The sequence below is a fragment of the Stegodyphus dumicola genome, chromosome 4 (assembly GCF_044657685.1).
Source record: "Stegodyphus dumicola isolate Sdum_Otavi_A_Nest chromosome 4, ASM4465768v1".
NCBI classification, from domain to species: Eukaryota; Metazoa; Arthropoda; class Arachnida; order Araneae; family Eresidae; genus Stegodyphus; species Stegodyphus dumicola.
In genome coordinates, this window is record NC_140771.1 from 220,745,209 (window position 1) to 220,758,077 (window position 12,869).

The 12,869-nt window shown below is 33.9% G+C and overlaps 1 protein-coding gene across 2 annotated transcripts in view; it reads left to right on the forward strand.

Moving 5' to 3' along the window:
* Nucleotides 1-9,930, forward strand: part of LOC118186667 (MAM and LDL-receptor class A domain-containing protein 1-like) — a 49,173-nt gene extending 39,243 nt beyond the window's left edge. For both annotated transcript variants that reach the window (XM_085816005.1, XM_035356790.2), the window contains exon 6: nt 741-9,930. In XM_085816005.1, coding sequence (XP_085672131.1) covers nt 741-989 — 249 coding nt within the window. In that variant the 3' untranslated portion in view covers nt 990-9,930. The remainder of the gene's footprint in view (nt 1-740) is intronic.
* The last annotated feature ends 2,939 nt before the right edge of the window (nt 9,931-12,869 follow it).

Below are 12,869 nucleotides of genomic sequence, written 5' to 3' on the forward strand. Positions count from 1 at the left end.
TGATGCTGTGAAACATTTACCAGCTATTTTTGATTTTAAAGTTAAACCATGATTCTAAAGTTAGAAAATTAAGTTATATTTTTCTCTTGTTTATAAAAGGATAAATTAAATGGGACAGGATTTTGAACATCGATCTTAGTAATAAATTCATGACCTATTACATTTTAAGATTCCTAATTTGCTGTTTTTCTCTCTTTCATTGAACATGATGCATAAAATCTGAAATTCTGTGTGATCAAAACTGAAAAATTTTAACTTATCCGTTAAAGTGATAGAGAAGATCAAAGCGTTTGAAAAGAAACATGCAAGTACTTCTTTTGAAAATATAAATTATTTAGCCAAAAATTATTAAAAAAATATAATTTTGGCAAAATACTTTCTGAAGAAGGAAGATCTGTGTTAGCTTCTGCCGTATGGCACAACGATTTTCCGAAACATTATCACGATCTAAAGCTGAGTTTTACTCAGTTTTAATATTCATGCTCTCATTCATCTTCTGTATTCATTATCTCTATAACAATTGTGTATTAATATTCATGCTCTCATTCATCTTCTGTATTCATTATCTCTATAACAAATGTGTATGAATAAACTAAACAGCATTGTAAACTAGGTTCTATTTATTTTAATGTTGTCTACTCATGAATATTGAGCTCATTCATTATAGCTCATGAATATTGATAATTACGAAGAATTCTTTATAATACAACAATTGCCAACTCCTAATTTTATGTTAATAGGTTATTCTTTTGGATATGTCGGATCCTGAAAGCATCAAGAAAACAGTCATTTGGAGACTTGAAGCAAGAAACTTCGCAAACGCCAGCAGAACAGAATGGAGCTATGCTCAAGTAAGTGTTGAAGCGAAGGGTGATTATCTCCTACATTTCGAAGGTGAATCTTCGGACGGCGGCTTTGCTCTGGATGATGTCACTTTCTACGATGGTAGCTGTCACACTAGACCTCCAGCAGCTGTCGGTAAAGGCTAACGACGCAGCTCAGTACCACTGATTAGCAATCCTAAAATGCTTTGCTTTATAATAATCTTTGTGATTTCTTTCTTAAAAGATTCCTAAAATCAAAAATATTTACTGCTGCTGACAGTTTTGTATTTCTCTTCATACTGATACAGCATTAGTTATAAATAATATTATTTTATATTCCTTCTTCACTTTAAGAGCAAAGAAGTAAAAAAGGAAGAGTGTTTGAATTCTCAATTTTGCTTTATTCGGATGATGTCATCGTTTAAATCAAAATGCTTTCAAAACGGAATAACAAAAAGCATTTGAGAAAGACACACATGTATCCAAATCTTAAGAGATAGATGAATAATTTAATGAAATTATGAGTTTTAATCGCATACCATTGCAAAAGTACTTTTAGAATCTGTCTAGCTTCCTTGAAAGAGTTTACATTAATATACGCATTGAGCTTTTAAGCAAACTTCCACTCCAGGAAAAAAGAAAGCATTTTCAACCTTCACTTTGGCTTCAAATTCGTAGAGGAGGAGGAGAAGAATTAAAAAAAAAAAAAAAAAAAAAAAAAAAAAATGTAGATAAGAAATAAAGTTCTTCCTCCCCCCCAAATAGACATTTTCAGTTTAACATGTTTAATTAATGCTTTACAATATAACAGTTAAATACGATATTATTTGATTAATTACTACGTAAAAATTATATATTTTATGAAAAACAAAACAAAACAAAAAAAAAAAAAAAAAAATTCTGAAATGTTTCAGATTTTAAATTACGTCCAAAGGGGCGTTTTTTAACATTTTGTGTGTTACCTTTCTTTATTAAATATCATGTTCCTCGCACTTAAACCATAAGATCCAGTGCAACAGCAATATCGCAAAATAGTTTTAAAACGAGCATATCTTTAGAATTTCCGATACAGAGACTCACGCGCTGGAGATAAAAATGTTTTTTCTGCACAACGTTGCCATTGCTCGCTTTGAAATCCTTGAGTTTGTTAATCAAAAATTCGTCAAAGTTTTAAAAAATAGGAAATCGATCATAAAACAAATTTCAAATTTCAAATTTGGTCTTCCACATGCTCATATTCGTTGGAGGATTACGTTATTCAAAATTCGATGACTCTATGTACCGTTGTTTTATCACAATACGAGAAATATACATACATTTACGCAGATTTTTCATTATTTAATTTCTTCAAATATAATGCAGGACTCTTAACATTTTGTGGCAACAGTTTGAAAAGTGAACCGACATTTATGAGTCCGATGCAAAATGCCAAAACGAAACTAATAGTCCTTCGGGATTCAATTCCCTTTGGACTAACAAGTTACTCTTTTCCAGTCAACAATTATTTGATTTTTCAGTTTTAGACTTAGAAATAAAATTTAAGATACACTTTTTCTTTATTTATTGGATCTTCTAATTACTTTTCTCCTTACTATGAACATATCCTTTTTTCTGTTTGCTTTCTGTCAGTATGATTGCAGAAATTAGCTGAAGCGCCTTTACCTGAAGAAACTTTAAAAATATATTTGACGTCTTTCAAACGTAGAATAATTTCAGAAATTTCGTTGCTATTTGATTCTAAATTATTCTTAAAAATAATTTCATTCAATTTTAACTAACTCTGTCCCTTTAGATTGTGCCGCTTGAAAGCAATTTCTTCTAACTGCTAAAAAGAGGGAGATAATTCTTTTCTGTTATAAGGCTTATGATTGAGACTGAAAGCTCTTAGGAAAAAATAATTTATTTTTACTCCACACCGGAAATGGACCTCACTATATGAACTACCTTTTTTTTTTTCCACTTGTAACGTTGCGCACCTCCAACTTGCACGCAACCAAGAGGTGACTGTGGAAACTGGATAAAACACAGAGTCTTGTGAAGGGTTTAAGTCCCTTTTTATTCAACGTAATAAATTACAATTGCGTGCTCTTGACGCTCACAGACTGCGCCAACTCGGCGGTCAAATAAAAATAATAACCTGAAAAGAAACTAAAGACAAGACTCTAACTATGAGGCTCTCTAAAATAACTAACTCACCGCGTTTTACAATACCGCTGCTAATTCAGCAGACTTGAAGCTCACTTGAACGATTACCACTACTTCCCGCCAAGCACATAGGCCGAAACGCGGGGTTCTTCAATTTCTCGCTAACTACCTCCGCGCTCGTGAAGTAAGAATATCACACACCGAACTCGTTTCCTTTCTATTTAAATCATAATACTTCCGCTGATAATTTGAATCCTTGCGCGTTCTACTAAAATTTACATATTCTGGCATTGGCAGTTCCAGGGGAAAGTAAGGCTTGACAGGAAAGATAGTTTAAACTTAAAATAAATGTTAGTTAAAATAAATATAAACCCTACATTTGCCGCTGACAGAATTTGGAAAACTTGGAAGCAGGTCCTACAAACGACCTGTTGTAAGTTTCTCTAATTCTGAACTAACTGGCGAGAACCTCGTTTACACAAAAAAAATCTTATGTAACAAATTGTATACTAAAATTCTGTTGCTCGTTATAAAGCTCTCTTCTTACAGCAACTTTTCCTTGACTTCATCAATCAATCTTGGTCTTTCCTTCCAGCATCTGGAAGGAATAAGTATCAGTATCTTTCTAAATACATTATAATTTACACTTTCTTGACACAATAAATTTTTGTTTTTAAATGATTCGATTTTCTTAGTTATTGCTTACTTCACATTCATTCAATTTTTCAAGCATTAATTTAACTTTACCCTGGCTCTCCACCGTGTGTGGTGTCAAACGGGAATATTCGTGTTTTAGTCTTACAACACTTCCCCTAACCACCATGATTTGTTAGAATTCAACGACCAAATAGACACACCTTACTCGACATTCTACAACTCAATGAGCTACTTTAATATTCTTAAAAATTCAAATGTATGTGGAGAACCCTACAAAACACATTCATTCTAACTTCCCCCTCATTCATCTTTAAACATGCAGGCTTTCGCTCTAAAGCATGACTTTACAGTTTAATACTTAAATTTTGACTTCATTGCTTTTAAGCATTCACTTTTAGCATCTACAATTTTATGCTTCTAGACTAAATTCTACTTTTACATAACATTCAAGTATTTACGTACATTTACAAAATTTTAATACATATGATTTTTACAATTTACCATAAAATGAATAAGAGAAAATAAATTTTTACTTTACTCAATCTTCGCCAAGCTGGCGGCACTGAAACTAAAATTCTTATTAATACAAGAACACGAAGTTATTTTTATCTTCGGCCAAATTTTGGCTTTAACATAACAGAATTAGTCTTTCGACCAACAGAAAATGCTTGTTTTTAGCTTTTACACTTAAAGAAAATAATACTTTTGCCTTAGCTAAATAAAGTAAAACAAAACTAAGTCTCAACCGAGACATATTGACTTTCGTCAAAACATAGAACTTCGTGCTTATGCATAACATTTCGGAACAAAAGAGAAAAAAAATTATAGAAGGTTTTAACTTATCTTTGAGTTTTCGATGCTTGAAACTCCGTCATTCGTTTTTGGCAAAATTGGTCCCAAGTTAGAGGTTTCATGGATGTTAATCTTCTCCTTACTGACCTCCGAGTGTCGTCCACATTACTTTTTCTTTTGCGTCCTCTACATGCTGGCCTCTTGGCGGAGTAATCGTCTGGTTGTTGGCATTTCCGTTTATCCCTGGGACGGCTGGTCTTGACGTCCTCCGGTCTGGAGTCCTTCTTGAATTTCTTCTGTTCCTCGTATTTTTGTGCCTCCTCTTGCCGTTTCAGTTTCCGGAACGGCGGCCTTGCTGGCACCTGACTCTGTGGCCGTGTGCGCGTTCTCCTTGATGTATAATTTTTCCTGCAATCCTTTGTAGGTGGTGTTTTTCTCTTTACCACGGTTTCTTTACACGGTTCATCTGTATTTTTGTTTTTCTTAAACGCGGGAGTTTGAAAATTATTTTTTCTTTTTGATACCGACGTCCGGGTTGTAGAAGGGCTAGGTCTCTCTTCAGTTCTCTGTTTCTTGGGTGGTGGAATAGTTGTTGTTGTCTCTGGATCTTCTACTTCGTTTAGACTTGAGTCCTGCAAGAAACTTTTAAGGATTTCAAAATCATTTGGATTATAGTATTTTTTCACCTGGTCGGGACTTGCTTTACAGATTTCCCCTCTCTCGTTCTTAAGATATAATACTACTCCTTTGATTTCCTGAATTACATAGGGGCCTTCAAACTTTGGAGCTAGCTTTGCCGTAAAATTGTCTGGGGCACTTGATAAAGAAAATTTCCGCTTCAATACTTTATCCCCAACTTTAAAATCTGCTTCACGGCGTTTTCTATCATAATGTATTTTCTGCCTATTTCTTGCCGTATCCGAGGTTTTAAGCGCCTGATCAATCAGCTTTTGCACATCTTTTTGTTTAAACTCCTGCTCTCTTTGTTGCACAAAGAATAATTTATCTAAAGGCGTAATTAATTTTCGGCCTAAGAATAATTCTGCTGGAGTTTTTCCCGTGGTATCATGATTTGCCGTTCTTAAAGCATAAGCTAATTCATTTATGTAGCCATCCCAGCGCTTGTGATGTGTGCTCACGTAACTGCGAATTATTTTTACTATATTTTTATTAACTCTTTCTGCTATGTTAGCCTGTGGTCTATACGGAACCATTTTGATATGGCGTATGCCAAGTCCATTGCATATGTTTTCAAATATTTGACTAATGAATTGTTTTCCGTTATCGCTAATGACTTTTATCGGTGCACCGTATTTTAAAATGTATCTGTGTAAGAATGCATCTGCGACTGTTTTGGCTGACGCGCGTTTAAGTGGAACAATTTCTGTCCATTTTGAAAAATGATCTACTATTACTAAAAGAAAATGATTTTTATTTAACTCGCTCTGGGGGAAGGGACCAAGAAGATCTACGCCTAAAATTTCATTCGGAAATGTAGCGCGAATGCTATTTAAGTACCCGGCCGGGCTGTAATTAATATCATTTATTAACTGACATTGATTGCAGGACCTGACATACGCCGTTACTATTTTGTATAATTGCGGGAAATATACCGCCTCGCGTACCCTTTTTAAAGTCTTTCTGACCCCTAGATGGCCCGCTGTTTTTGCTTCGTGCAACTCCTTCAAAATGCTTAATCGAAGCGAGGCTGGGATGACTGGTTTATACTCAAGATTTTCGTTTGTTGTTTTCGTATAAAATAATAAATTATCTATTATTTCATAGTTTTTTGCTCTATTTCTTATCGCATCGATATCTGTGTGCTCAAAGCTTTCAGGGTCTTTCAAATAAGCATAGATATTTCCAAATTCAGGATCAGCTTTCAGTTCAGTAATAACCGTATCTCTAGAATCTAAAATTTTTGAAGTCAACACAACGCATTTAAGTTCATTGCCTTCATCGTCCAGTTTTATACGAGAAAGTGCGTCAGCTACATTGTTTTCCTTACCCGGTTTATATTTTATTGTGATATTATATTCTTGGAGTTTTAAAGCCCATCTTATTAACCTGGGCGTTAGGGTTTTCCCCGAGTAAAGTCTACCAACAGCCGCATGATCCGAAAAGACTGTTACTGGCGATTTGCCGAAATAAACTCGAAATTTGTGTACAGCCATTAATACGGCTAATGTTTCTCTTTCTGTAGCTGTATAATTCCTTTGTGTCTGATTTAACGTTTTACTAAAAAATGCCAGAGGATGGTTATTTTGCATAAGAACCGCACCACCGCATAGTCTGACGCATCTGCTGCAATTTCCAGGTTTTCGTCCCCCTCCGGGAATTTTAAAACAGGGGCATTAATGAGCGCTTCTTTTAATCTTTCAAATGCTGTGTTAGCTTCCGCTGTCCACGTAAATTTACCCCTTTTTCTTTTGATTACTAAGAGTGGTTCAACAATATTAGCGAAATCTTTTATGAAAGATCGATAGTAAGAACATAACCCAAGGAAGGAAGAAAGTTTCTTGGCGGTGTTGGGCGGTGGGAAATTCTTAATAGCTTTTATTTTTGAATCTTGCGTTTCTATACCCTTTTGCGAAATTTTATAACCGAGATATTTAAGTTCTTTAGTTGCGAACTTGCATTTTGAGGCGTTAATTGTAAGACCGGACTCTTTTAATAATTTAAAAACTTGTTCTAGATCATTAATGTGTTGTTCCAACGTACTACTCGTTATAATTATATCATCTAGATAAATTAAAGTTGATTTTCCTAGGACAGGCTTTAGAACAATGTCCATAGCCCTCTGGAATGTTGATGGGGCCCCACACAACCCAAAAGGCATGCGTAAAAATGCATAAGTGCCCGATTTTGTTATAAACGCGGTTTTATGTATATCTTCGGGTCTCATAGCTATTTGATAGTAGCCAGACGTTAAATCCAAAGGAGACATATATCTTGTCGATTTGATCTGTCTAATGATCTCGTCTATAACCGGCAAAGGGTAAACTGGAAATTTGGTAATACTATTTAGTTTTCTGTAATCAATAGCAAACCTCCAAGCCCTTTTATCCGAAGGAGGAAACTCGTTCTTTTTCCTACATAGTACGACTGGACTCGCGTACTCACTATTTATGGGCGTTATTATTTTATTCTTTAACATCTCCTGAATATGTTTTTCGATGATTACGTCTTTTTGTTTGTCATACCGATAAGGTTTAGTCCTACAAGGTTTTTCGGCATTTAATTGAATCTTGTGCGTGACTATTTGGCAGTTTCCTGGTTTTTCTGAAAACAAATGAGAAAAATTACTCAACACTTGCTGTATTGCTTTCCTTTCATGGTCATTCAGATGGCTAAGGTCCACTTGTGGTGTCTCCACAGGTTCCACCACCCTCTGGTCCATCTCCAACACCACGGAACTATCTTGAAAATTTAATTTGGCCCTCGCGGCCCTTAAAAACTCCATACCTAAAATAAGAGAATTTTGCAGGTCTTTCACCACAAAAATTAATACTTTGAGACTTTCCTCTTTTACCTGTAAGTTTAATGATAATTTCCCGATGCAGTGACATGTTTTTCCTTGCGCCGCTATAATTTCCGTATTTTTGGTTTTAAATAATCGTACCCTATAAAAATTCTTTTTTGAAGAAATTTTCACTCATAAAATTTCCTTCTGCTCCTGTATCGATGAGGGCTTCTACTGGTACATCGCCAACCAGGACTTGTATAATTGGTAGTTGTGAGTTTTTTACGATGACCGTATGTAAATGTCTATTTGAGGGTTTTTTCCCTTTCACAGGCCCCTCTACTCGTTTAAAGCTTTCCTTTCAATCTGTGTCTTCTGGGTACGCGGATGTTTATTTTCAAATTTTCTTTTTGGGCCTTGACCTTCGAGTTTCGATGCGTTAGCTTGATAGCTTTTTCCCCCATAAGAGAGATTTCCATTTCTGGTTTCCTCCTTTGAAGATTTCCTTCGGGTACTTTGAGAATATGTTTCCCCTCTCGCTTTTTCCGCTATTCTGCGATTTTGAAACTTCACCGCCAATTCGAAGAGTTCCTGCAATGTGCTTGGGTTTCTAATTTCAAAGTAGTCTTGAACAGCGGGTAACAATCTTGGTAATATTATTTCAATTATCTCCGCATCGGGTTTCTTCCCATACAGCATATCCGTTAGCTTGATTTTTCGTAGAATAAAGTCCGTCAATTCTGCTATATCCCGTTGATAGAAACTATATAGTTCGGCTTCCAGCCGTGCGCGATCTCTCACTATGGGGAAGGCCTTTACTAACGATTTTTTGAAATTTTCAAATGTATATGTCTGGCTTCCAAATTCCCCTAATAAAAATTTGCCTATATTTTTCCACCATAGCGCGGCCTGTCCTCTTAGTGCTGATGTGGCGATGGCAACTTTTTGTCTTTCAGGAACAGGGTAGAGCTGAAAGTGGTTTTCTAGACCTTCTAGAAATATCGACACCGAATTTTTTCCGTCGAAATGGACGTTTGGCTTGATTGACGCTCTCAAAGTCTGGACCAGGTATCCAAATCCTTCTAACTGGCTTGTCATTTCTTGGTGTTGTCCAGCGGTTTCCATCCAATTTTCGGCCATTTCAGTTCGATAATTGTTCGGGCGCCAATGTAACGTTGCGCGCCTCCAACTTGCACGCAACCAAGAGGTGACTGTGGAAACTGGATAAAACACAGAGTCTTGTGAAGGGTTTAAGTCCCTTTTTATTCAACGTAATAAATTACAATTGCGTGCTCTTGACGCTCACAGACTGCGCCAACTCGGCGGTCAAATAAAAATAATAACCTGAAAAGAAACTAAAGACAAGACTCTAACTACGAGGCTCTCTAAAATAACTAACTCACCGCGTTTTACAATACCGCTGCTAATTCAGCAGACTTGAAGCTCACTTGAACGATTACCACTACTTCCCGCCAAGCACATAGGCCTAAACGCGGTTTTCTTCAATTTCTCGCTAACTACCTCCGCGCTCGTGAAGTAAGAATATCACACACCGAACTCGTTTCCTTTCTATTTAAATCATAATACTTCCGCTGATAATTTGAATCCTTGCGCGTTCTACTAAAATTTACATATTCTGGCATTGGCAGTTCCAGGGGAAAGTAAGGCTTGACAGGAAAGATAGTTTAAACTTAAAATAAATGTTAGTTAAAATAAATATAAACCCTACACACTTATAACTTTTTTACAATTTTTCCCCCTTTGCAGTACCATTGTACATTTGTTTATTTATTTTGTTAATGCTATAACTTTACTTGTGTGAGCCTCGTGGTATAATTTGTGGAATACGTAGTTGTTTTGTGGAGGAGTTGTAATTAGAGTTATCAAAGAAACAAACAACAAACTCTAAGTTTCGCTGATCGCTGCGAATAACACGCAAAAAGAAGTGTTTTTTTAAACAACAAACTCATTTTTTTATTTTAATTTCATATATTTATTTGTTAAAATGTAAGTAGGAAATTCAAGCAAATAAAATCTGCTGTGCATCCATCTTCTCTTCCTCATGACTGAAATTTTAATCATTAAGCTTGATGCTTCTTAAATTTATATGTGTATATGTATACTGTGTACAATATATTCATAATAATTTATAATAAGAAAACTTTCCCTATACCATCTCCAAGGAACACAAATTCAATTTAAAAACCATAAATGAATATTTTAGTCAGAATTTTAATTAATATTTTAAATTAGTATTTTAATAATTACTTGCTTAAAGAAGCTGCTAAGAAAAATCTTTAACAGAAAAAATATATCTATTCTCTGTATAACGTAGTATTACCTTAATTCAAAAATTAAGCTGCTTGTTCCTAGTTCATATTCGAAAATTTTTGAAACATACAAAATATGATGACACAAAGTTAACAAATCACAGAGTTAAATTCTGCTATTAAAATTAAAATAGAAATACTACAAATAATATTACAAATAATCAGATTTCAAATCTTGTAATGTAATATTGCACTCTAAAATCGAAAGTCACTCTCAAAACTCATCATACGGTTATCGGATCATAAATGCCTGGCAAGAAATCAGTTTTAAGATTTTAGGATATTTGGCTCTTGTATTAAAACTCCATTCGATAACATAAGTGAATTAAACAAGAAAGACGCTAAACTGAATATCATATAAATTGTTCGTATTCATTTCAATGAGTTCTCCCATAAGCATGGTATTTTTGTTTATTGAGGTAAACGAAATTAATTGGGTAGAGAAAGAAGTAAATTTATCAGGCGGTTCCTTATAATAAAGTCGCTGCAAGAATTTACGGATAAAAAATAGAGTTATTTGCAATATCGAATGATCGACTTTTTCCTTAATCACCACCATTAATATCTTTACACTATTACGAAGTCATGAATAAAATGATGTAAAAAAGATTGCTAAACATAATTATTAAAATGTAAATAGTTAATAATTCCATCATTTCTTTCCTTGAAATCTGTATGAGGAACCTGTTTTGAACAGATGGAGCCTGGGTATATTTTTATAAGTCTCAAAATAATTCTAAGTTCGACTGTGTAGTTTTTTGTTAAGCCATAAAACAATTTGTGAATATAAAAAAAAATAATGATAATAATTTCAAGTGTTGTGAAATTGAGACAATCCAAATAAAATCGGTGAGCGTTTATTAATCCGACTAAAAGGTTTAATGAGCTTCATCTCAGCTTAAATATATTTTAATTTATACTATATATTTTATTACAGTTTTGAGTATTCTAGCTTTATTAAATTTAAGGTAAATTATTATATTTATATATTTTTAATATAAAAGTTGTATTTCAGAGGCTTTCAAGTCATAATATGTTTTATATTACTATAATTTAATCGTGTGTTTTAATCCAAAAATAGGTCAGTGTTTTCTAATTCAGTCTTTTCAGGCTGGAAGTGTAAAAAAATGCAATAAACCAGAATGGATTATTAATCTATGGTACTGGGCGTGTTCCGTTATCCAAAATAACAAATAAATAATAAATTATCCGAGTAACAACTCGAATAATACACTACATCAGTTCTATACCGTAATACTGTATTTACACTCGGAAAACACAATACAGAATTTTTGTAGAGATTTTTGTAGAATTATCGTATTTTTCCTGCTTAAACTCGAATAAATAATGCATAATATTTATTTATAAATAACTAATGCCTTTTCGTTATTCATGCAAATGACACTACTCGACTACTACAACACTGTTTCATGTTTCTCGATACAGGCGTTCCCCGGTTTTCGACGACTTGCCTTTTTTTATTTATTTATTTGCTTCCCCGTCTTTTTTTTTTTTTTTAAATATGTAAATGTAACCTTCCATTCATTTATTTTATTGTACTTTTATGCATGTATAGGGATTTATTTATCTTTCACAAGTAATTCACGCTGTATTTGAAAAAGATGGCTGTAAGCTTTACCCCTTCACTGCTGATTTTATCATACACTCCCAATTTAAAAATTTTTTGGTAGAGAACTTGAACACTTTGTTAAGTTCACACATAGAGTGAAAATTCCGATTAGAAGCATTAAATATGCTTTCTGTTTTTAACTTAGTAACAACTTAGTAAAATATTCCTCTCTTTACAAGAAAAATTCGCTGAAATGTAATTTATTAATTTAATAAATTTACTACTTTCATTTATTTGTATATCCCTATATTGAAGTAGTTCTTCTGAAGACAAATTTAGGGAGCAGTTACCAGATAAAAGTCCTTTGTTTTAACGATGAATGTTTTTGCCTTGAACAAAACAGCATTTCTTGCTAATTTCTAGTTGACCGCTTGAATATATTATTAAAAACATTCAAAATTTTGCATATAAGCGTATGGAGCTTCCTCTTTTTAATTTAAAATTGGGGGGGGGGACCTTAGCAGCTTGCTTCATACGAATGTACTTCTTTAAATCTGATGACCTAGAATCCAAGAGTTTCCTTGTTCCAGGATATTTTAAATCGGTTTCCGTTAGTTTATGTATTTGCATCTAGGGACACTGTTAACAATCAAAATTTAAAATTCATTTACACTGTCGTCCGAGCAATTTAATTTTACATCATCAAATCTTACATTCAAGCTATGCTGTAGCTCTCCAGAATGCCAAATACAAAACTTCAAGAGGTTCAAACGATAAGGTAAAGATAGTATCAGAAGATAAGCTTAACATAAGAGACTAACAGGTAGTACAATGTACTCTTGATTATCCGGGTGCGGATTATCTGGCTTGTGGAGATTCCCACGAATGCACACTCAACATTATACGCGAGAGTATGTAGAAAATAAACACGCGCAAGTTCGAGCATGCTCTAAAGACTGCTGAATTTGATAAATTGCATCTTAAAAAAAAAAAAAAAAAAAAAAAAAAAAAAACTGAAATGTTTCAGATTTCAAATTACGTCCAAAGGAGCGTTTTTTTTAATCTTCATTTATTAAATATCATGTTCT